The following is a 26,388-nucleotide window of genomic DNA, read 5'->3' on the forward strand; positions in this document are numbered from 1 at the left end:
AAAACAAACCTTTTGAAAGATGTTCCCCTGGTGGAGAGGATGCATGCAAACATGAATAAGTCCATTGATTAAATTAAAAGCGACAAGTTTTGAATTAAATATATTACATTAGTAAGAATAAAAACAGGCGGAGGGAAAAGTCACGATGGAAAATAAGCACAGGCAGAATGATCCAGGAACATATTATTTTCAAAAGCAGGATAAGCACCCGGGAAGAGAAGAATTAGGGATTTGGCAAACTAAAAGCAAAGATTTGTACAGGACGGTATCACAGGTTGCAGTGGAGGTGAGCGCTGTCTCCACCCGCCCATTCTGTTTGATACACCAACAGTTTCTTCCAGAGGGAAACGCTCTGTAATATTCTCGAGAAGCCGGGAACACATTTCATTGGGGTCAATTTACCACCGCTCCATCCTTTCTCCAACTCGTCTTAGTAGGGCAATTAACCCTTAGCAATCAACTTCATCAGAAACAGATTCTCTGCTCATTATCACATTTGCTGGTCGGAACTGGCCGGGCAGAAATTGGCTGCCGCCTTTCCAGCATTACTGTGGTGACCACATTTCAATAGTGCCATCGGCTGGGAAGTGCTGTAGGTGCTATACAAACGCAGGTTAGACTGACAGCGATACTGTCACCTCCATAAACACCCGAACGAAATTGTAAAAGATATCAGAGCATCTCAAGAATCTGTTAAATTAAAATTCAGCCAATTGTCATATCTTTTACTAAAGATACTGAATTAGTAACGTACGTTCTGTTCTCCACTCTGCAAACAGGCAGGCAGATGATGCCAGACTAGCATGCACTGGAATGCTAGTCTGGCACTGGAAAGGCAACATCGAACCTGGTGGCAAAGTGGTTAGCACCGCTGTCTCACAGGGACCTGGGTTCAATTGCCAATTTGGGTGACTGCGTGGAGTTTGCACGCTCTCCCCGTGTCTGCATGGGTTTCCTCCGGCTGCTCTGGTTTCCTCCAAAGATGTGCTGCTTCGGTAGATTGGCTATGGTGAATTGCCCCTTAGTATGAGGGGAACTAGCAAGGGTAAATGCATGGGGTTATGGGGATTGGGCCTGGGTGCAATTGTGGTTGGCACAGATTGGATGGGCCAAATGGTCTCCTTCTGCACTGTAGGATTCTGTTCTGATTATTCTCCACACATTTACAACTTTGGAAGAAGGAAGAGAAGGAAACAGTTACAAAAATGCATGTTGCTAGATATGATCTATCTATGAGTAATTCACTTAATTAAATCAAATGTCTCAAAGTGGCTTGGAAATATGTATCCATTCTTGATTTGCTGTAACTCTTATTTAGAAACATAGAAATAGAAGTTATGTTATTCGGCCCTCTGTGCCTGCTCCGCCATTCATTATGATCGTGACTAATCATCAAATTCAATATCCTGATTTCCCCCTTTCCCCAGTAGAAACACTGTATCTCTCTCCTCACTCTTCTCCAACCAGAGGTGTAGCCATGTGCTTCCTAAATGCATTGTCTCCCTCCACTGCAATGGCATGTCATTGTTAACCTGCCATTATCTTTGTTGCTTCTCTCTGTCAAAGATTAAACCTTCTATTAGATGCCCAGAGCTGCATAAAGTGCTCCAGGTCCGCTCTGACTAATACTTTATACATCACAACAATGCAACCACTTTTTGGTTCACTCTGTCCCCTTCCTGATATACCCCAGTGATTTTATTTTCCAGTTTCACTGCAGCCATGCCACAGTGCTAATACTTTCTTAGCATTACCATTAAAACTCAAATTTCTCTCCTGATCCACAATATTTTTTTCAGCACACTGATATCTCCTGATCCCCACACTGCCCACTGTTCTCTTTCACTCATTCTTTCTCTTGTATCTTTTTCCTGCTAATTACTTTGCCCTCATCCACATTGGGGCACATCGGCCATCTGTTGACTCAGTTTAAAAAAAATCTTCATCTGATTGCAATGCCCCCCTTTATTTGCCATTAATGCGTTGTGAAGTGGACTGATAGTACTATGGTGGCACAGTGGTTAGCACTGCTGTCTCACAGAGCCAGAGATCCAGGTTCAATTCCAGCCTTGGGTGACTGTGTGCACATTTCCCCCCTTGTCTGCATGGATTTCCTCTGGGTTCTCTAGTTTCCTCCCGCACTCAATAATGTGCAGGTTAGGTGGATTGGCAATGTTAAATTGTCCTTTAGTGTCCAAAGATGTAGGGTTGGGGGGAATTTGCCATGGTAAATGCATGGAGTTGTCGGGATAGGGCAAAAGGGAGGGCTTGGGTAAGATACCTCTTTCAGAGAGCCAGTGCAGATTTGATGGGCTGAATGGCCTCCTTATGCCATGCAGGGATTCTATGGTTCTACTCAATGACTAGAAGAACCAGTGTTTGACATTGCTCTGGTCCTGTTGCACGCTTCTCAGCAGCCATTTATAGCATCCTGCTTACAGAGGGCAGACTTAGCCAAGAGACACCTGAAATAACAGATGCAGCTAAAGATCTTTAGCCGGATTTAGATCAGTCTGCAACTAGACGGAGATAAATGGCAGACGAGCGTCAACAGCTTGGCACAATTGGTCATGTTCTTTCCTCTGAGTCAGAGTAAGGCCTACCCCGGATTTCAGCATGGAACTTAGGCTGAAATCTGAGCAAGATTTGGAGCACTGCATTGTCAGAAGTGTCACTTCACAGATGAGACATATAGGCAGACAACCTCTCAGTTCAACTGGATTAAAATAAAACATCTTATGACACAACATAAAAAGGATCAGGGATGTGCACTGACCAATATCCTTCACAATCAAAATCTGGAAGTCTGGTTGTTCATCTCAATGCATTATTCATATTTTCTTTTGTGGATATTGATAGTGGTGAGGCACTGTACAGTGCTTAAAAATAGATATCATGAAAGGTTTTGTATTATCAAAGGCAACACTGGCTTCAGTGCATCAAGAGGTGGCACAGTGGATAGTACTGTGTCAGGGACCCGGGTTCAATTCTGGCCTTTAGTGACTATCTGTGTGGAGTTTGCACATTCTCCCTGTGGCTGTGTTTCCTCCAGGTGCTCCGGTTTCCTCCCACACTCCAAACATGTGCGGGTTAGGTGGATTGGCCGTACTAAATTGCCCCTTTGTGTCAGGGGCAGTAGCAGGGTTAATACATGGGGTTATGGCCTCTTTTATAAGGTCAAACCAAATGAACAAATTCAAGTTAAATCAGGACAAAGTAAAAGGGACAGCTCCCCAAAAAGAGGGGGAAGCAGCCTGAACAAAACCAAAGTACAAAGGAAACTTGAAAACATCAAATTAAAATGTGATCATTAGGGTCGATAATGCACCCCAGCCCCTGCGGTGCCCAAAAGGCATGGAAAAACATGGGATCATGGGGATAGGGCCTGGATGGGGTTGTTGTCAGTGCAGGCTGAATGGCCTCCCTCTGTACTGTGTAGGGATTCTATGAAAAAGAGCATTTGGGAGAGAAATATTGGTTCCTGATCACAGTTGCTGTCCAGTATTTCTTGCTGAAAAGTGTCTGTGAGTTCACGCACATGTGTGTGGAAATATGAATGGGAGGGCAGGTTATGTGATTTCCCCCATGGTTTATATTTCAGATGGAACTCAGTGGTATCTCTCACTACTGAGCAAAATGCTCTGAGTTCAAGGTTCAGCCCAAAAAAGTGAGCACAGAATCCAGGCGGACACTCCAGTACAACACCAACAGAGTGCTGCACAATTGGAGGTGCGGTGTTTCAGAGGAGAATGTCTGCCCTCTGAAATGTACACGAGAGATGAAGGGAACTCTCTCTGGTGTTGTGGCCAACATTTGCCAGCACAAACACACATTGTCACATTGTTGTTTATGGGAGCTTGCTGTGCACAAATTGGCTGCCTTGTTTCCTACATCACAACAGTGACTTATACCTGAGAAAGTACTTCATTTGTTGCAGAGTGCTTTAGGGTGGCCTGAAGTCACAAAAGGCAAAATATAAAATTCTGAATAACTTGCCAACATCCATTCTTATTTATTATTAGTGTCACGAGTAGGCTTACATTAACACTGCAATGAAGCTACTGTGAAAACCCCTAGTTCTCACACTCTGGTGCCTGTTCGGGTACACTGAGGGAGAATTTAGCATGGCCAATGCACCTAAACAGCACATCTTTCAAACTGTGGGAGAAAACCGGAGCACCCAGTGGAAACCCACACAGACATGGGGAGAACATGCAGATCCCACACAGACAGCGACCCAAGCCAGGAATCGAACCCGGGTCCCTGGCACAGTGAGGCAGCAGTGCTAACCACTTGTGCTACAAGAGCCCACCAGTATGTATCAGTCACCATGGCCTCAGATAGCAAGGCTCGGCTAGAATAAGTACCTTCAGGATAGGAGGGGAGAAAATTAATGTTAAAAGCAACAGAACATTTACCCATTGGTTTATGGCTCTCAGGTTGATCTCTCAGTCACAGCGAGGCGCCAAACTGCTGAGACAAACCCTGAGAAATTTGCTAAGAAATCTGGCCATGTTAATGTCCTCAAGTTTAACATGTGCTGAAGCAGGGAGATTCCCCATAATTAAAACAGCTCCTGCCCAGAGAACTGCCAGACCCCTGCCACGCTGAATGATTGGAGCCTGCCTGCTCCTGACAGCTGCATGAAAACCCACATCGCCTGTGTAAAAGTTTCCAACTCAACTCGTTTCTGCTCCTGTGGCGAAGAGACAATGTTAAAAGGAAACAAAGCACAAAAGACTGTGTGCAGCGTGATGTGCTGTTATTCCAACACTTGCAGCAAAAACAGTTACAGGCATATGGAGCAGGCATTCATTAACCCTGGACTCATATATTTACTGGCACTTTCAAGAGCAGATAGGAAGCAATGTTATAAAAACACAAAAATGCTGGATAAAAAAAATAAACACAGCAGCTCTGGCATCTGCAGAGAAACAAGACCAATGTGGCTCTTCTGAATGTTCCTTCATGTAACATTGTGAATAATGGGCAAATAAATGGAGCATTGTGGATTTAAGTTTATTTATTATTGTCACAAGCAGACTTACATTAACACCGCAATGAAGTAACTGTGAAAATCCCCTAGTCGTCACACTCTGGTGCTGGTAGCACAGTGGTTAGCACTGCTGCTTCACAACGCCAGGGACCTGGGTTTGATTAGCAGTTTGGGTCACCGTCAGTGTGGAGTTTGCACATTCTCCCTGTATCTGCATGGGTTTCCTCCAGGTGCTCTGGTCTCCTCCAACATTCTGAAAGACGTGCTGGTCAGATGCAGTGACCCAAACAGGTGCCGGACTGTGGCGACTAGAGGAATTTCACAGTAACTTCATTGCAGTGTTAATGCAAGTTTTACTTGTGATTAATAAATATATAAACTTAGAAATAAATTTATAAACTGTTCGGGTACACTGAGGGAGAATACAGCATGGCTCAGTGTACCTAACCAGGGTCTTTCAGACTGTGGGAGGAAACTGGAGCACCCAGAGGAAACCCACGCAGACATGGGAGAAGGTGCTGGCTCTGCATAGACAGTGACCCAACCTGGGAATTGGACCGAAGTCCCTGGCGCTGTGGGGCAGCAGTGCTAACCATTGTGCCACTGTGCTGCCCTGTGGTGGGAGTCTAAGATAATAATAGAAAATGCTGGAGATGCATTAGTGAACTGCCCAGCATCTGAAACAAAAAAAAACAAGTTGAGGTTTTGGAATTTTTTTGCCCCTGAGTGCCCCTGCATTGCTCCCACTCTCCAAAGAGCCCTCAGCCTCTCTCTTTAGCTGGGCATTGTTGTCTCCAGCTTCAGTGTTTGATTTACTGCCACCATGTGAAGCTGTCTCTGGAATTTTGCGCAGTTGTGAGCAGTCTCCTCATTCACAATGGCTGCACAACAGTATGTTGTCTTTGGACAGCTTATCCCCTTCCATCCATCATCCCCACTGACCATCACAGATCTTCTTCAGCCTTTGTTAATGCATAAGATTGGAAATGGATTCTTATTCCAGCTCTGTTGATGTGAATGGATTAATAGCATAGTCAGGAATTTCATAGAATCATAGAACAATGCAGAAGGAGGCCATTTGGCCCATCAAGCCTGCACTGACAACAATCCCACCCTATCCCCATAATCCCACATATTTATCCTGCTAGTCCCCCTAAAATTAGGGGACAATTTAGTATGGCCAATCAACCTAACCGGCATATCTTTGGACTGTGGGAAGAAACTGGAGCACATGGGGGAAACCCAGGCAGACACAGGGAGAATGTGCAAACTTCACACTGTCATCCAAGGCCGGAATTGAACCCGGGTCCCTGTTGCAATGAAGCAGCAGTGTTAACCATTGTGCCACTGTGTGACTCCTAGTTCAAGTGTGAAACGCATTTATACCAAAACTGTCCTCAGTGGCAAACGTGATGTAACTTCTGAGGTGGGATTTTCCGGCTGCGCTCGCCCCAAGACTGGAAAATCCTGCCCAAAGTCAATGATCTTTGCATGGTCCACCCTCTGCCCTTTACAATCCCTGTGGTAGGTGGGATTGGGAAAATCCCCCCCAGTCTCTCATTGCCTCTCCTCTTAGGGTTAAATTGGCTGATGTCCATTCGGGTGATGGCCCTCACAAGCAGTTTTGTATTGAAGAATTAGTGTGTAATGGAGGGTCTACCTGCATACAGACAGTTAACGGTATATATTACTGTGCATGTTGTTCAGAATACATACATTATACAATCAGTTAAAGGTTTGGGGAAAGTGTATGTTTACTGTTTTTGGTGCCTGTAAGCGCAGGGCTGTTTCCCTCAGGAATCACTTTGTTAACGTTGTCTTTGGTTTGGTTCTTCTCCCTCTTGTTGTGTGTTTTATACATCATATAACTTTTATGTTGACATATTGATAGCTTTCCACTGAATTGCTGGAATCTACATCAAACCAAATGTTAGAAGTCAATTATTTAGGGGAGTTTTGTGGGTCCAAGTCTCTAATACAGACTCAACCCACTTGATTAATCTCTTCTGGGTATTCTTTCCCTGTCGCGGATTTTACCCACACATTTATTTTTGGTCGGCACCTCATGTACCCTTGCTCCTATCATCATTTATTAGTATCCTGAGGGAAACGTATCTGTAAGCACTTCCCACATCCCCAAAGATATTCAAGCAAAAGTTTAATGTCCAATTTCACACTTACAGAGGTTATTAAACGTGTGTACTTATCACTGCAAATGCTGCTTGTTGTGCTATACAATCGCCCCTGTTTCTACTGTGACACTGGTCTCTGCAGTAGCCAGATTCGATATGAAGGCCAACATGTTTAGTCTGGCTTCCAGTCACAGTCACTTAAATTATCCTGACGATCTTGTAGTGGGTTTAGAGCACAGACTATTTGCCTTATACTACTACTGGTTACTGTTTCATGAAACCTGCCCCTATTTTGATGAGTACGCTTCAAAAGTATCTCATCGGCTGTAAAGTACTTTTGAAAGATCTGCTGGCTGTGGAAGGTGCTATATAAATGTAACTCTTTCTCTTTTTACATAACGAAGTTGAATCCTGAGGCCGTTGAATTCCCCTTCTGGTGATTTCACGTTTTATTTGAGTTCCTAAAAGTTCAGGACGGAGACCCTCGTCTCTGTGCTCAACTGCCCATGGTTTATTTTACCTGCCATCGCCTCCGTTGGAAGTCACAGATCTGAATACCTCTGGCTATGAATAGGGAAATATCAAACCATCCTCCCCACCTCACCCCCCTACCCCCAATGCACCACCTCACCCCCCTGCCCTACCTCACCCCCCACCCTCTACCCCTCCCACACACTCCCCATCCCCCTACCCCCTTACTCCTATCCCCGCTACCCTCCCACTCCCACAGCCCAACACCTCCCCCCATGCTTTAACTTTCAATCAAAAACGAAACAGAAAGTTAGGAGATTGGAGACTCCGTAAATGTTGAGTCCCATTACCCTCACAACAATGCCACTTGAATCCTTTATTTAGAGAATAGGAACGGGATGATCTGCTCTTGTCTACCTGTTCTTCGTAATGTAAAGACTCTGGATTAGAGTTGCCAACTTTTATTTGGATTTATTCCTGGAGGTTTCATCACGTGACCCTCCCCAATAACCTCACCCACCCAAGTAGCTTTTCCTCCCCTCTTCAGTTTTGTTAATAAATGACTTTTTTTTACTCATTCATGGGACATGGCATTTCTGGCTGGCCAGCATTTATTACCCATCCCTAGTTGACTGAGGGCTCTGAAGTCACATGTATACCAGACCAGGTAAGGACGGCAGATCTCCTTCCCTAAAGGACATTAGCGAACCAAATGGGCTATTCTGATGACTGACAATGGTTCCATGGTCATCAGTAGATTCCGGATTCCAAATATTTTTTATTGAACTCAAATTCCACCATTTGCCATGGTGGGATTTGAACTCAGGTTCCCAGAACATTAGCTGTGTTTCTGGATTAATTGTCTGGCAATAATACCAATAGGCCATCACCAGCCCTAAAATGTTCAAAGAACATTCCAACAAGTCTTTTTATACCAGGTCCTCTGATTCTTTTCCTGGATTTTGTGCAACAATATCCAGGATTAATCTTCAATCCTTGGGGATTCCTGGCTAATCCTGGAGGGTTGGCCTCAGCCTTCACTGTCCCAGACATTGCTTGCAGCACTCCATATTTCTTCTTAGGACATTTCCTACATATACTCATTTCAACATGGACTGTATGTCAGTTATCTCAATATTCTAGGCCCAATTTCCACTTCCCTTTTGCTCACTTTATTCTATAAAGAACTTCAGGAAAGTTTATTTTGAATGTTTTTTTCTAAAGGACAGAGTTGTAACCTTTTTCTAAAGGACAGAGTATCAAAGAAAATGGAGCAAAGATGAATAAATGGAGTTGACACACATTTCAGACATTATTTAATTGATGATGGAGCAAGCATCAGCGGCTGAATGCAATGTCCCTAATGTAGACAGTACTTTACTGAATATCAGATCTATGCTAACAAGACCCCAGAGTGCTTTATTAGGTAAAATAGAGGAAACTGATCTAATGGTGGTTAGAACTGCTACCTCAAAGTGACAGGGACCTGGGTTCAATTCTGGCCTTGGGTGACCATCTGTGTGGAGTTTGCACATTCTCCCTGTGTCTCTGTGGGTTTCCTCCACGAACTCCAATTTTCTCTCTCAATCTGAGGATGTGAAGGTTAGTTGATTAGCCATGCTAATTTCCCCTTAGTGTCAATGGGATTAGCAGGGAAAGTATGCCAGGTTAGGTCCTGGGTGGGGTTGTTGTTGGTGCAGGCTCAATGGGCAGAATGGTCTCCTTCTGCACTGTAGGGATTCTATGATTCTAACTTCTCTGTATGGGAACTGGCATTGTCTGATGCTGACATTGGGTATTTGCTTGGGGAAGTATTTCATTCCCAGCACCAACACGCCTCACTCTATAGAGTACAAGCACTCAAATTAAAAACGAAAAGTATAACATATCAGAAGTACTGAAACACACAAGTGATTCAACTGACATCTTTCATTGCAGCACTGTTCAATAAACTGACCTTTGGCTGAATGGTGACCTGGCAGATTTGATATTAGTTAATGGTAAGGTGTTAGGGAGAGAGTTATAGAACAGAAATCTGAGAGCCCTGATTCTTAACTCCTTGAAAATGGAGTCACAGGTGGACAGGGTAGTGAAGAAGGCATTCAGCATGCTTGGTTTCATTGGTCAGAACACTGTATACAGGAGTTGGACATTTTGAAGTTATACAAGACATTGTTAAGTCCACACAAAATACTATGTACAGTTCTAGTCACCCTATTACAGAAGGATATTTTTAAACAGGAAAGAGTGCTGAAAAGATTAAGTAGGATGCTACTGGGACTTTGATAGTTTGAGTTACAAGGAGAGGCTGGGACTTTTTTCCTTGGCATGTAGGAGACTTAAGGGTGATCTTATAGAAATCTACAAAATAATGAGGGGCACAGATCAAAGAGAAAGTCAACATCTTTTACCAATGGAGGGAGTCTAAATGTAGAGGACAAAGGTTTAAGATGAGAGGGGAGAGACACAAAAGGGTCCAGAGGGGCAATTTTTTCCACACAGAGGGTGGTGAGTGTCTGGAACAAGCTGCCAGAGGTAGTAGTAGAGGCAGGTATAATTTTGTCTTTTAAAAAATATTTAGACAGTTATATGGGTACAGAGGGATATGGGCCAAATGCAGGAAATTGGGGCTAGCTTACTGGTTAAAAAAGAGCGGCATGGACAAGTTGGGCTGAAGGCTTGTTTCCATGCTGTAAACTTCTAATTCTATATGTAACCTTCTGTAATATCATTGACCAATATTCTAGAATGTCCTTCACATGTGATTCACATAAAATTTATTCATAAGAAGTCAAATGTTAGACCCAGTGAGAAAGCACTGTACACAATGTTTGCTTGCTAAAGATGACAGTTCTTTTCAAATAACTATTTCACAGCAATGTAGTCTTTGTTCTTAAAAGGAAGTCAAGTTTAAGACAACAAAAGAAGTGATCCTCTCTACATCATTGTGTTGAAATCAAAATTCATCGCACCATCTCTTCATCTTGCATACTAAATTCTACACATTTTAATAACCCAAGCTTGAGCATCACCTAACCACTATTGTCTTGTCTTCTACCCTTTACAACCTTGGTGGTGTCCTGCACTGTGGGCCTTGCCCCTGCACCTAGGTTCCTCAATAATATTTATTAAAATTGCACATTGTCTACAAGGTTCAATAGATCTACATTGGGACAATAATGGAAGACAACAGTTTGCTAGTTTCATGACAGTGGAAAAGCATAAAAATCAGCAGTGTCTTTATATTCTCCCCTTAGCACTCAAGTGTCACCTTATTAATGAAAAGATAAAATTGATCCTTTGGCTTGTAACCATGACCAGTCAACATGTATGGTTCAATTGTATCCCAGGTTAGAGCTGGTGGCGTTTATTGTGGTGATTATTGCCTCATGATGGATGACGTTATTTTGGAGCTGGAGGCTGCCATCACGATGCCATGCCAGCCAAGAAATTGTTCAGCATCAGTCTGTCCCACAGCTGGTAACTTGGCGTCAGATGGGTTGCCAGCTCTTGTCGATGGACTGAATGTGCTCCTTGGCTTTCATCCTTAAGGAAGCAATGCTGGAACTTCTCTGGTCTACGTCTTCCAAAGGATATTTGTCCACAAATGTCGTCGCACATTGGTAAGGTGGCGGTCCCATGGACTGCATTGTCTGGGCCATCGGTGGTGGGGAATTTAAGAAAGTGTGACCTGGGTAGCTGGTCTGTAGGCCTTGAGGTGCCCCCATGAAGCCAGGTATACTGTGGATAGAGGTTGCATTAGAGATGGGCGATGTCAGCCAAGGGTCCAGTGGGAGGGAATTGCCCATGGGTCCAACACTGGGGGGCATCGGTGGTCTACTGAAAGACAGCATGGGCGAATCATGCAATTTCATTGTGCTAGCCTCTATCTTCTCTTGTCTCCTCCACTTTGCTCTCCTATTTTGAAACCACACCTGTGATTTAAAAGTAAAACATTTGACGGGATGACTGATGTAGAAGATACAATGCACATGCTAGTTTACACTTCCCTCCTTGCATGATGAAATTTTCCACTCTCTTCCATTGAAAGTTTGCGCTCATGTTGGGGGTACAGTTACCTGGGCACTGGTTTCCCTCATAGGACTGCACACAATAACCAATTTCCAAAAAGGGGGCATAGTAGCTGATGCCCAGCTGGTATCCCTCCACCACCGCCCCGCCCCCCCCCCCCCCCCCCGCCCCCCCCACCACCCCACAACTCATTAGTAATTAGTAACTTAAAGTAAAAACACTGGCTGGTCTTCTGGATTCAATTCATGGAGAGACAATGAAGGATCTACATGAAAAAAAAATCAAAGCACTGAAATACATAACTCTCTGAAAGGGCAAGAATGGCTAGACAAAACCAAAACAGAACTTTGCATCTTATAAGTGCACCAGTATAAAGAAGCAATGATGAAGTTGTACATAAGGATTTCAATCCAGTGACATTTACATGGATATAGAGGGAAATGGGCCAAATGCGGGCAATTGAGTCTAGCTTAGTGGTAAAAACTGGGTGGCATGGACCAGTTGGGCCAAAGGGGTGTTTCCATGCTGTAAACTTCTATGACTCTATAATATTGGTTAAGCTACATTTTCAATAACAGGTACAGTTTTAAATGCCCTTAATGAGGGCATTAAGAACAGAAAGAGGGTAAAAGTGTAGACTTACCAGGATGATGGAATGGGGATCTATATTTTGGGAAGAGACTTGAGATACCAGCAATCTTTAAAATTCTGTTTTAATGTATCTGGCTGGAGACTTACAACAAGAGGTCAGCGATTTAAAATTGTCACTCAGAACTTACAGCATAGAGCATAGAACATTACAGTGCAGTACAGGCCCTTTGGCCCTCGATGTTGCGCCGACCAGTGTGACCACTTTCGAAGTGTGGTCAGGCAAGATCTCTTTATGGAGGGTTAGAATGTGAAAGACTTTTGTCACAGGAAGTGGCTGAGATAGAGATCATTTCACCTTTTACAGGGGAAAGAAAAGGACAGGATAAAACTGTGGGGAGAGTATTGGCGGTGAGATTAGTTTGGAGTGATTTAGCAAGGGGTTTAAAAAATGGGCAGAATGGCCTCTGTCTGTGATGTCAACCTCGGTGGTTCTATTTTTAGGTCAGAAGTGGGGAAGCCAATTGTCATTTAGAGAGATAAATGTTGTAGAAGTTGAACCTGGCATTGGGTCCATTAATTTATCAGAATGCCACAGGCTGCCTCACCCACTGTGCCACTGGGGATACATCCACTAAAGTACAAGGCAAGCTGTCCAATATGGATTTAATTACCCAGAGCACACAGTTCAATAGAATAAATATTTTATATTTTTTGCTCCGCCCAACATATGGCCTCAAACAGAACATGTACACAGTGACATGTTGGAGATCTGCATTAATGGATTCATTCCAATTTCAAATTGAAAATTGATTGTACTATGTGAAAATAGAGCTGAGCATTGAGTGGCAGGGTTAAATCCCATCACCTTGGGCCAATGTGTGTATCAGACATTGACAACAGCTATCAAAAATGGCAAGGTGGGCCATTTCTAACCACCATGAACAAAAATGTTCATCCTTGTGAAAGATAAGAAAAGTTTATTTACTAGTCACAAGTAGGCTTACATTAACACTGCAATAATCTGTTCAGGTATGCTGAGGGAGAATTTAGCATGACCAATGCACCTAACTAGCATGTCTTTCGGACTGTAAGAGCAAACTCGCACAGATATGGGGAGAACATGCAGACTCCGCACAGACAGTGACCCAAGCCGGGACTCAAACCCAGTTCCCTGGCAGTGAGGCAGCAGCGCTAACCACTGTGCCACCGTGCCACTCTCACAACCCAACAATTAACAGAAAAAAAAGTCCTCTTTTCATCTGCCACTGGCTTTGGTCATTAGGTAGAAGAGCAATCAGATTAAGCTTCAAGCACAGAGTACCAGAGCCAAAGTATTCAGACAACATGGGCAGAGAAAACACAGAATGTATATTCCATACAGTCCCTATAGTGCAGAAAGAGGCCATTCAGCCCATCGAGCCCACACCCAAAACAATCCCACCCAGGCCCTATTCCTGTAACCCCTGCTAATCCCCTGACACTAAAGTCAATTTAGCTTCGCAGATCCACCTAATCTGCAGATCATTTGTTGCCACAGGAAATGATTAAACATGTTATTTCAAGATGAGGCAGAAAGATAATCCACTATCGAGAATTTATGTTCCAAGTATTCATGAATTAAGTGGTCCCGGGTACAAACGCCTCCTCGCCCACTTCCGTCTCCCACCCCTCCTCCTGAAGATGCAGATGTCTGCTGGGGTCCACTCCAATGCTTATCGACCACACGGCTGGTGCTCGCTGAAGTGACTGTCGTTCATATGCTAACCCAAACAGTTTTGGTGGAAAGGCGGGGGTGGGGGGTCCCATCCTCTGGGGAACTCATCGCTGGCCCGACTTCCTGGGACAGCCTCAAGCGGGACTCCAGGATAAATTCCTGCTCACATTTTGCGAGCTGTAAACCGCTATCCGCAGCTGCCAAAAAGGGGCAGACCAATCTGAGGGATTATCATTAAAAAAAATCTCCAATTTCCACTGGTAGAATCCACTAATCGACTAATCTGCCAATTTTCCTTATCTCCTTTTGTCATCCCGGCTGTCAGTCCCCCTTTTTAAAATCCCTCTCAGTCATTTCCCCTCCGTTAGTGACACTAGCTGCCTGTTTAAAGCTGCCATTAGTGCTCAGTGTTGGAAACAGAATGGCCATTACCAAAGACAATTCATTCCTTTGGAAGTGTAGTCAGTTTTGTGCAACATCCCAAAACAGCAAAGAGAAAACGGAATAACTGACCATTTGACTGTATGCGAGCTGGCCATTCACCACCCCATTACCTCGCACTATTTCCATTCTGTTTCCTTCCCTACGTTTCTCATTGTTAGTTTGTTTTTTTTAAACTATTTCTGTACCTTTTATTTATTTGTATGATTCTCACACTCAGCTCTATTTTCCATGATTTTCTCGTCTCTTTCTCCCCGTCCTCCTCCAATTTCTCCTCTTCTTATCTGTGCATTTCTATCTATACAGATCATTCTCTCTCTCTGCCCTAGCTGTATTCCTCTTACATTTCACCTTCATCTCCCCCACTTTAGTCTCGCTCAGCTAACTTCCTTCCGACAAGAGTCATCCAGACTTGAAACGTTGGCTCAAATCTCTCTCCACAGATGCTGTCAGACCTGTTGAGATTTCCCAACACTTTTTGGTTTTTCCTTCCTCTATATCTCTCCTTGTTTACTGGATTGCCACTACTTTTTCTCTGCTTTCTTCTTCTGTTACTTAACAGTGTCCCCTCTTTAAATCTGTCCCATTTCTCCCTATCCCATCTATTTTTTCCTCTTTGATTTTCTTACACCTCCTGACTGCTTTCTATCTCCATCTTCATCTGTTCTGACCTGTTTTCTTCCTATCCATAAGTATTTCATCTCCACCTCCACCTCCCCCACCCCCCCCCCCCCCCCCCACCGCATTTCGATCTCTTTTCACTTATCCCCCACTTCCCTACTTGACTGGAATGCTGTCTCACCTGCACCCGGACTTCTGGGAGGTTGACCTTCATGGCTAGCTCCTCCCTGCTGTACACATCAGGGTAGTGGGACTTCTCGAAGGCTCTCTCCAGCTCATGGAGCTGGTAGGTGGTGAAGGTGGTCCGGTTCCTCCTGTGCTTCTTCTTCGGAGGCTCCTCGTCCATTTTCTGCCCTCCCTTCTCCTCGCTCTGTGCGTCGCTGGCCAGCTCACTCAGATCCTCCCCGCATTTGTTCAAAAAGGCCCTGGAATCTGAGGAGGGCACAAATCAAACATTGAACTTGACAGGAACCATCTCCCAAAGTTTCGAGAGCCCACCCTCCTCGGTAAGATGCAGCGATTCCATCTGCTGGGATCAAATCACAACCCTCCTGCAGCTCAGTTACAGATAATAGACAACGATGGCATCCAGATCTTCAGCACAAAGCAACTCCTTCCATTTTGGCACATTAATCGGAAGCTCAATTAGAATCACAAAGTGATACATTGTTGAACTTTTCTCACATTCCACTCTGCAATGTCTTGTTTAGTCGATTGGCTGGGAGAGACAATCACAACTCAATGTGTTTGTGTATTGCTGAAAAAGAGAGATGTCAAAGTTTTGCCTCTTGCACTCATCAGCACACTTCGCAAGCATATCAAATCCAATTAACGTTAAATGAGTAAGAAGTCTCAGAGCACCCAGGTTAAAATCCAACAGGTTTATTTGGAATTTGGAGCGCTGCTCCTTCATCAGGTAAGTAACTCACCTGATGAAAGATCAGCACTCTGAAAGCTCTGATTCCAAATAAACCTGTTGGACTTTAACCTGGGTGTTGTGAGGCTCCTTACTGTGTCCGCCCCAGTCCAATGCTGGCATCTCCACATCATGGCAACCTTAAATGAAAACAAACTTTCCACTGATATTCTTGCCATGTGACCTGATGAGTGCAAGACCAAAAACTTTGACCTGTCTCTCTTTTTTTCAGCAATACTCAAATTTTGTACTATCAAACAACTCTTGAAACTACTTGAGCACCAACTTTCCCTCAGGGCCTATTCCCATCACAATTAATTTGTATCGAATGCCCAGCGATTCAGCGGTATTTAAGATGAGACTTTGTACAAGGGCATGGGGTGGCAAAGCAGAGGAACTCCACTCAAACCATGAAGTCCTTATTTCCTGCACAGGACATTGGTCAGACCACATGGGGAGTATGGTGTACAGTTTTTGCTCAAGGAGGGATATAACTTCCAATGGAAACAATTCAGAGAAAGTTAACTAGGTTGATTCCTGGGATGGAGGTGTCGGTTTTATGGAGGCAGGGATTTATGGATCTATTATACTCACTGGAATTTGGAAGAATAAGAGGTGATCTTATTGAAACAGCTGAGAGGGGCTTGACAAGGGTAGAGAGGGGGACTCTAAATCTAAATGATACGGTTTAAAATGTCTCCCGTTTAAGTCTTGGGTGAGGAAGAATTTATCTTCACTCCGAGGGCCTTTAGTATTTGAAATTCTCTTCCCCGGAGATTAGAGGAACCGGGTCATTGAATACAGCCAGGACTGATTTAAGCAGGGAAAGAGGAGAAAAGACCACAGTCAGATTATGCTATGGCTTTATCGAAGAGCGGAACAGGTCAGATGGGCCGAATGGCCTTCTCCTGTTCCTATTTCTTATGTCCCCTGGGTCTCCAGATCCCTGACAGGCTCAAGAGGGATCTAGCGGATCTGGAGCACCTCAAATGCCGCGCTGTCCCCGATTTTGACTGTCTCTTCCCCACCCCCCCCCACCCCGCCCATCGCTCTGCGCGCCGTGTGTGAACCGCTTGCGGAAACTGCAACTCCGCAATGTCTCAAAGAGATGGGTTAAACCACTGGTCAAGTGCGGTTAAATACGACGCGAACGAATTAATTCGATGGAGGAAAACGAACGAAAAATAAAGACAGAAAATAAAGAGCAAATGACAAAGCAAAAATAAACAAAATTGAATTTAAAGGTATTCGGAACAGATTAATATAATTGATTGTATGGAGGAGAGGGATTAATTCCAGCGCAACTCTTAATAAAATGGTAATGAAATTGGAGTGAAAGTGCTTTACGAGGGAGGCATGGATTCATTAACCGTGATATTGTGTCCTGTATAAATCTGGAGAAAGGTGGGAGATTCAGTGAGATCTTTATACTTCCTTCCAAATGTGATCATCCAATTTAAAAGGGGGAAACAAAAATCTCCAGTGACCCTCCCAACAAGTGTAAAAACCAGGCAGCTCCACTTGTTCCATTTAAACAGAACCAGGAAGTCCAAAACCATTTAGTATCCAGGTTGGAACTGATGCTGGGGAGTGATGAACGAGAAAGGTTGCACTCTGGAGAGGGAGACCGCTTCCACTTGTACCCGGTTTCTGTATTTCTAATCTTCAGTTTCACTTCTGGAGGGGAACATTCCCAAGCGGAGAGTGCCCCACGTCCCAGCTGAAATATTCCCAGGAGAAATATTTCTGGAACCAAGCTGGACGGTTTAAAAAAAAGGGACCTCTTCGTTGAGATTTGCTTGAGGTGATACAGGTCCCTGCAATGAGGGTGATTCCATTTCAGAATATGCCATTCAAAATTTCAATGCGGAAAATTATTTTCAAAGTTCCGTTTCGCTAATTTTTTGGGGGAGGGGAAAGTGGCAGAAATCTGATAAATTCTGATCGAAAACAATCCATAAAATAGGAGGGCACCGCTTGAGAAACTATTCCCCCATCCCGCCAAATTTCAAGAGAACTCTACGCAAAATAAATTGGCAGAAAAAAAAATTCAAATTCCGTTGCCTCTGCACCACCGTAAGATTTAGTGCAAATTTAAAATTGGATTAATGTACTCATATATCGCTGAGAATTAAAAGGATCGAGTTATGTTTTCATTCATTTACAATGTATTTAATTGTATCGAGTTATCATTCATATGTATCTCATTAATATGTATTACAATGTTTCCCCACGTTTTGACTTAAAAAGAAGTTTCTCAGTGAAGATGTGATGACTTGGTCACCCAATGCATTGCCATGTGAAGTACTTAGATACATAATGGAGGGAAAATTCTTCAAAAATAACTTTCTGGAAATGTATCTATTAAAGTATCTGTGGCAGCGGGTCACAATGTTCACCACTGGTACCGTTTTTTTAAATTGCATCCACACCCCTTCTGAATGCGATTTCTATTTCTAATCTCACCCTTTTATCTTCCCTTAAGTTCCAAAATATAGCTGATCAATTTTGAACGGCGATAATGGAGTTGTTTATTTATTTGCGCCGCTTTCACCAAAAAGAGAAAATAAATCCAAGTTTAAAAAAGGGGGGAAGTTGTTAAAATCGCAGTTTTGTTTTTGGACAGTATCTATCTTACCGTCAAAGGTGTGAGGCCGGCTTGTCACCTCCCGGAGCCCGAGGCCGGGGATGTGGTTGTAGCAGTCAGTGTGCTGGGGCTGCCCCGGCTCTGGCAGGGATTTGGGAATGGGGGGCGAGGAGTTGAGCAGGGATTGATCCTTCGCAAATCCCAGGATCACGTCGATGCTGTGAACTCGCGAACAGGCGCCTGGGCTCTTAACCATTTCGTGGGAGTTGCCGGGGGTCAGGCAGCCCTCCTCCACGCCGTTCATTTCACCCTCGAAGGACGCATCAAAACGGCCTCCAGGAACACAAATCACCAGCAAAAAAAAATAAAAAGGAGAAACACTTGGCTCACAATTCCGTTCAAAAGAAATCCGATCTTACTTTGCTTTTTTTAAAAAAAATGCTATGGCCATTATAGATCCTCGACCTTTGAAAATTTTAAAGATGTACTGTTGCTTAAAACAACAAACACAAATACATCCAATGTATAAATATAGGTTACAGAAATAAAATGTTTTGCTGTCATCCTAACCAACTCCAGAACGGATTACAAAACATCAGCACAAACTCAGAGTTCACAGCCCCTCCAGTTTGTAAATATTGTTTTATTTCCCTCCCCCAGTGTAAAATATTAACAGAGGCCGGGCCAGCAACTAATAAGGTCCCCAGAATAAAATGGGAAATAGTTACCGTCGATTGAGTGAAAAGGCAAGTTGGAGAACTCCACAATTCTGCAGCAAGTCCGGGGAAAGCTCCCTCTCCACACTCAGCTACAGCCCGCGGAGACTTCCCACCCCCCACCAAACACCATCCCCAATCTTTGCAGCCCCCTCAATCTTTTAAGCTTTCCAGATGTCGGTACACGGGGTTGCTGGCGTGGAGTGGGGGGGGGGGGGGGGGGGAGCAGTGGAGGAGGGATAAATCCCCGGGGATTAGCGGAGTTGATTATGAGGAGAGACATCCTCTTGCCAGTGATTGGCACGAGGATTTTTGTTTAAATGCGTTAATTGCTGCAAATATCTGTCCTCAACTTGTAATTCGGGGAGGGAGGGGGGTGTCTTAATGAACTGTCATCCCCAGAGGAAATCTTCAGTTTGTGAACTGGCGCCTCGGGTGCGAATGAAACATTGAGACAGCACATTCAGCGATTAATGTGAGCGCAGAGAAAGCCGCATCTCCCTCGTCAATCTCAAGATTGAACACAGTATGAACATGAGCCCTTTTCTCATGAACAGAATGAAGTAACAGAAAGCAGGATAAAACGTTTAAAGCGCGCTTTTGGAAAGAGCCGTGCACCCAGCGATTCCCCTCTGACTGTTCATATTAGAAAGTAAAGTGTCTTGAATAAAAATTCCCCTGCTCTAAAGAGAGATAGAGAGTGCTGCAAATACTAGTCAGTCAGTGCCCCTACAATAAAAAAAGAAAAGGGGGCTTAATCTTCCCCGTCTCTTCCAGGATTTCCCCACTGCTTGTTTTCATGTAATGGTGATCACTTTGACAACTCTGTACAATAACTGCGATACTTAAATTATAGATTATACAGGCAGCCAACACATCAATTCGTTACAATTGATATGAATTTTTAAAACTAATTTTTACCGAATGCAGGATCAACTCAAAGAATAATTCATACGTTTCATATGTTTGCGGCTCCACGGATTAATTGATTGCATTTCCCCTTTTTTGATTGGAGGTCGATATTAAATTTCACCCTTAGCCAGTGCATATATTCGGGGAGGTATTTAAGCTCACCCCCCTCCTGTTAGTGATTCTTTACGAATCAACTTTTAGTTTGAGGAGAGATTTAATGTGACATTTAGGTGCCTCTCTTGAGAAATATGGATGAACGGAGAAATCCAACAAGAACAGCAAGATACAAAGCAGTGAAAATAAAACTAGGCAACAAGGAATGACTGCGGATGCCGGGGAACAGAGTAGGAGACGGGCCAAATCTCTGCTTCCTAAACATTCTCCTTTTCCATTCTCAAATTTAGAGCATGGTAAAACCTAACGTGTATTTACAGATATCTTTCCTCTGCTGTAAGCAATTGTAAACAGCGCCAACATGCACTGGAACATTGGAATCACCACCCAACCTGTGCGGCAAATACCCACACACTGCAAAAAATAACCCCTCCCCTTAGACAGCCACACACTGTATAAAATACCCCCCTCCCCTTAGACACCCACACACTGTATAAAATAACCCCCTCCCCTTAGACACCCACACACTGTATAAAATAACCCCCTCCCCTTAGACACCCACACACTGTATAAAATAACCCCCTCCCCTTAGACACCCACACACTGTGTAAAATACCCCCCTCCCCTTAGACACCCACACACTGTATAAAATACCCCCCTCCCCTTAGACACCCACACACTGTATAAAATAACCCCCTCCCCTTAGACACCCACACACTGTATAAAATAACCCCCTCCCCTTAGACACCCACACACTGTATAAAATAACCCCCTCCCCTTAGACACCCACACACTGTATAAAATGACCCCCTCCCCTTAGATACCCACACACTGTATAAAATAACCCCTTCCCCTTAGATACCGACACACTGTATAAAATAACCCCTTCCCCTTAGATACCGACACACTGTATAAAATAACCCCCATCCCTTAGATACCCACACACTGTATAAAATAACCCCCTCCCCTTAGACACCCACACACTGTATAAAATAACCCTCTCCCCTTAGATACCCACACACTGTATAAAATGACCCCCTCCCCTTAGATACCCACACACTGTATAAAATGACCCCCTCCCCTTAGATACCCACACACTGTATAAAATACCTCCCTCCCCTTAGATACCGACACACTGTATAAAAGAATCCCCTCCCCTTACACACCCACACACTGTATAAAATAACCCCCTCCCCTTAGATACCGACACACTGTATAAAATAATCCCCTCCCCTTACACACCCACACACTGTATAAAATAACCCCTCCCCTTAGATACCCACACACTGTATAAAATAACCCCTCCCCTTAGATACCCACACACTGTATAAAATATCCCTCTCCCCTTAGATACCCACACGCTGTATAAAATACCCCCCTCCCCTTAGATACCCTCACACTGTATAAAATGACCCCCTCCCCTTAGACAGCCACACACTGTATAAAATAACTCTCTCCCCTTGGATACCCACACACTGTATAAAATGACCCCCTCCCCTTAGATACCCACACACTGTATAAAATAACCCCCTCCCCTTAGACAGCCACACACTGTATAAAATGACTCCGCCCCCCCCCCCCCCCCCGTTAGATACCGACATTCCGGGCAAAACGGAATACTTTCAGCCCACGTTTACAAGCTTCGTTCAGTAAGTTTTGCCACGTAAAATCGCATGCTTTATTAAACGCTGATAAAATCATGATAAACTATGTTACTAGGGACACCAAAGGAATATATTAAAGTGGTAATATTTCATGAATAAGATGACTTCCCACGCACACCCCTCAGATTAGAGCCTCTGTGTAGTTGTCTATTGCTCTCTATCCTCATATTGGACACTCGCAGTTGAAACGGAGGGGACAGTTATCAAGTTTCTGGGTGTCCGACCTGGACACAGATTGAAATTGTGGTCCAAAAAGATTTTCTAAATCTTTCCAAAAGCAGTGACCTCCTCGGACATCACCTTCCAAACTGGGGGCCAGTACCACTGGGAGGGAGAAAGATACCTGGGAACACCACCTGGAGTTTCCCATCCCACTTACTCACCATCCTGACTTGGAAATATATCGCCGTTCCTGCATTGTGGCTGAGTCAAAATCCTGGATCTCTCTATCTCTATCTCTCTCTCTCTAACAGCACCGTGGGTGTACCTACACCCCAGAGAGTGCAGTGGTTCTAGAAAGCAGCTCCCCACCACCTTCTGATGGGCTTTTAGGGATGGGCAATAAGCGCTGGACTAGCCAGCCGACGCCCACGTCCCATAAATAAAAAGGCAGGACTTCCAAAAAGAAGTAAGAACACAGTTTCATAATTAATTTGCCCGTTTCTGATCCAGATAATCAGGATAAAATTTCCATCCCCAGACCTGGGCAATTGCCTACTCGACATTACATCTGTGGGTGTAGGTGGAATATTAAATAAATGAAAGTAATTCAGAAATCTTGAATCATTGCCACTCAATGTACCATAGTTGTTCTATTATTGCACTGTGCTGCTGTATTTAAAAACCTCCCAGAAATAATTGTGACTTTATTGTGATTACAGGGTCGTGTTTGCAATTAATTCGAAGGGAAATTTAATAGGCGATTAATAGTATAATAAAGCCTTTAAGTTCCAACGCACCCGCTATTTCTGTTGTAATTGGCCGCAGTTCCAGGACTGGTAATATGTTGGAATCAGGAACAATGTGTGGGAAAGCAAGCGCCAGTCAGGGAAGTTAAATGATTGTGAAAGCGGCTGGAATATGATGAGCTGTGTGTAAATGCATTGGGTTTTTTTTATATAAAATAGGTCAGATGGAGGGACGCGGTCTCTTTAAAACAATTGTAGCGGAGACAATGAGAGCTGCCGGGGTCTGTGGAGTCTCTCCCTCTAATCCCCTCATTACTGGGAGCGGTAGAAGGCCGAGCATGTTGTGAGTCTGTATCTTTTTTTCAGAGAGAGAGAGCTACAGGTTCCGAACTTCAATCTTTTTCCGCACTGCAAATTCACATGACAAGAATTTTAGATCCTTAGAGCCGAGAGTTAGAACAAATAAAAACCATCCCATCACAACGGGGGGAGAATGTGAATATGTACACATTAAACTTATTGAGTCGCTATGAATATGCGTAGAATTCGATTCGCTTTTTAAATACCTTGATTAATAACAGAAGTTCTGTTGGTGTTAATTCCTGGGAACACATTCCGAAATCTGAAATATTTGCATCCTTTCAATTTTTTAGGAATAACAAACATCACTTTTGTTAGGGGGCTTGCAATCTCTGATTGAGTTTATGTCAGTTCGGTACAGTCAAACGGTATTTCATGGCCTTTTGAACGAATGTGGCAAACTCAACAGGTCCCTGCTTCTGCCAGCAATTCCGGGAATATTGGCTTGCAATTCATCAGTAACAATGTGTGTGTGTGTTTGTCAGCACATGTGTCTGGATGTGTATCTATGCCCATGTCTTTGTCTACAGGTCTGTACATATATGTGCGTATGTGAGTGTGTGTCTACGCCTGCGTCTGTATCTCATCTAATCCCTACAATGCAGAAGGAGGCCATTCCGCCCACCGAGTCTGCTCTGACCACAATCCCACCCAGACCTATCCCCATAACTCCCCGTATTTACCTGCCTCGTCCCTTGACACTAAGGAGCAATTTAGCATAGCCAATTTACCTAACCCGCACATCTTTGGACTGTGGGAGGAAACTGGAGCACCCGAAGCAAACCCACACAGACATGGGGAGGACATGCAGACTCTACACATACTGAAGCCGAAATTGAACCCGGATCCCTGACGCTGTGAGGCAGCAGTGCTAACCAAAGTGCCAACCAGCCGCATACAGTAAACTCCCAGACAACAATGAAATTAGAGAATCATAGAATCCCTACAGTGCAGATGGAGGCCATTCGGCCCATCCAATCTACACCAACAACAATCCCACCCAAGCCTTATTACCCTAACCACATGTATTTACCCTCCTAGCCCCCGACACTAATGATCATTTTAGCATGGCCAATCAACCTAAACCACACATCTTTGGAGTGGGTTATATTATTAGTCATGTTGGTTGTGGGATTAATATTGGCCAGGACACTGTGGGGTTTTGCTCTACTCACCTTCACAGTAGTGTGTTGGGGTGGTATGTATTTTAAATGAGTAGATGGTGCTTAATTTAAAGTTTGAGTGGAAAGATGCCAGCCTATTGTGTGGCAATGGAGTTTCGGCCTGAGGGTGAAGAGGACTTGTGTGTGTGTGTGGGTGAGTGTGAGAGAGGGGTGGGGTGGGGTGGGGTGAGTGGGGTTGAGAATCGTGGAAAATGCAGATGTTAGAGTTGACTTTGGGCTCTTGTGTAAAGTGGGAATAGCCAATGGGAGGGGAGGCAGTGGCATAGTAGTATTGTCAGTGGCTTTAGTAATCCAGTGACCCAGGGCAATGCTTTGGGGACACAGGTTCGAATCCCACCACGGCATTAGGTAAAATTTGAAATCTATAAGAAGATAATGAAAAGCTGGAATTAAAAGTCTGATGAGGGCCATAAAATCATTGTCACTTGTTATAAAAACCCCCCTGGTTCACTAATGGAAACTGGCCTACATGTGATGTTACACCTACAGCAATGCGGTTAACTCTTGAAATGGACCAGCAAGCCAATCGGGATGGGCAATAAACGCTGATAGAGCCAGTGACACCCCATGAACAAAAAAATGGGCATTTTGTTCTTCATCTCTCCTGATTTTTACTTCCATTGAGGTGAGTACGGGCGGGGAGGAGTTAACGCACCCGGTAGTTCGCTATGACCCATTGGGCACTGTCCACTCTCCCGCTGTTCACATTATCCTGGTGTCAGAAGTCTTGATTTTAACACAGCGGAGATGCAGAAAGGCGGAAGAGTGCACGGGGACAGGCTTTTTGAAGCTTAGCTGAGGCAAGGCAGGGAAGTTGTGAGGGGCACTGACCCAAGTAGTATTGATAAAACAAGATTGTGACGAGACCAGGGGTCAAGGTTAGAGGTGAGAGGGTTCAACCAGCAGATGACACCCTCTTATTGAAGTTCAACTCAAACAGTTTCCAAATCTTTAACGCAACAAGTAACAACATGTCAGGAACGCTTAAAGGATTGTGTTTATTGAGAAAGCTCTGAAACCGGGACTGCACAAAGGAATTCAAAGCATATTTTACAAATACTGTCCATAGGATTGAAAAGTGTGTCAAAATTCTGCTTCACTTTGTTTCAGGTTCCCTCTGCCTTTTTCCCTAGTGCTGGGGTCCCAGCCAGGTTGTCACACTTCCCTGAATCCTGATTCCACAGGTGCCCTGGGAAACTAGCCATCTGTAGAATGTAGAAACTGGAGTTTCCACTGTCCCCAGCTGACCTGTGGTGAAATTGTGATATGGGGAAGGAAATTGCACTGTAGAAGTATTCAATGTGGAAATTTGGGACCTGTTGAAAATCCCATTCCTTAACTTCCAGGGGTGTCAGGACAGAGGCCATTTGGCCCCTTTGAAAAAGAGAATCATCCTGGCTCTTTCTCCATGTTTGTCTATTCGTGTATCTATCTAATCCCCTTTGGAAAAACATTATTGAAATGACATTATCAGGCGGTACATTCCAGATCGTTCAATTTCACGGTTAGATTATTAAAGTATGCCTCTAACAGGGTGAGGTGACTGGAAGGAAACACAAAGGCAAGGCTCTGGGTGAAGGGGGGGAAGATCTCCCCCCTCCCCCTCACATTACTATCTAACAATTCCTGTTGGGCAGTCAAAGTGTGTGCATTTCCATCCAGTGTCTGTGGATCTTGGCTGTGAACTGCGATGCCCCCTGTGGCTGAATAGCTGCCAAAGGCTCGCCCTCTGCAGTCGAGCTCTCAGAAAGGAAGGTGAAAATGGGGGCGGAAGTGGGGGGATTTGGGCCTTTTTGGTGGAGCCTGGGTGTCCACTGAGGCCTAGGTTTCAATCCTGACAACCAGTGCTTGGTAAACTGGAAGTTGCTTCAAAGGAAAGGCTGTAGAAATGGCAGCACACAACCCATGCCTGATGCCTAAACCTCCTTAACTCAAGCATCCACTTAATAAATTAATATAATTGCATTTTAGTTTTCAGCAGGGCGAGTGGTAAATTGATTTGTCCCTGCAGAGAGGATTTGATAGTTTC

The 26,388-nt window shown here is 44.2% G+C and overlaps 1 protein-coding gene across 2 annotated transcripts; it reads right to left on the reverse strand.

The window, feature by feature from the left end:
* Window positions 1–10,348: 10,348 nt before the first annotated feature.
* rx1 (retinal homeobox gene 1) lies at window positions 10,349–22,419 on the reverse strand. Of its 2 annotated transcripts, none has more exons than XM_080213245.1 (4): window positions 22,291–22,419; window positions 18,553–18,834; window positions 15,180–15,430; window positions 10,349–11,534 (listed from the first exon to the last, which is right to left on the reverse strand). In XM_080213245.1, exons 2-4 carry the CDS (start codon window positions 18,803–18,805, stop codon window positions 11,091–11,093), a joined length of 948 nt encoding a protein of 315 aa, XP_080069371.1. In that variant the 5' UTR covers window positions 18,806–18,834; window positions 22,291–22,419; the 3' UTR covers window positions 10,349–11,090. The 2 variants fall into 2 exon arrangements, with proteins under 2 accessions (XP_080069371.1, XP_080069370.1); XM_080213244.1 differs by lacking the exon at window positions 22,291–22,419 and adding an exon at window positions 19,230–19,390.
* Between the last annotated feature and the right edge of the window lie 3,969 nt (window positions 22,420–26,388).

Source organism: Carcharhinus amblyrhynchos, chromosome 26, assembly GCF_965287045.1.
Source record: "Carcharhinus amblyrhynchos chromosome 26, sCarAmb.v2.hapA, whole genome shotgun sequence".
Classification (NCBI taxonomy): domain Eukaryota; kingdom Metazoa; phylum Chordata; class Chondrichthyes; order Carcharhiniformes; family Carcharhinidae; genus Carcharhinus; species Carcharhinus amblyrhynchos.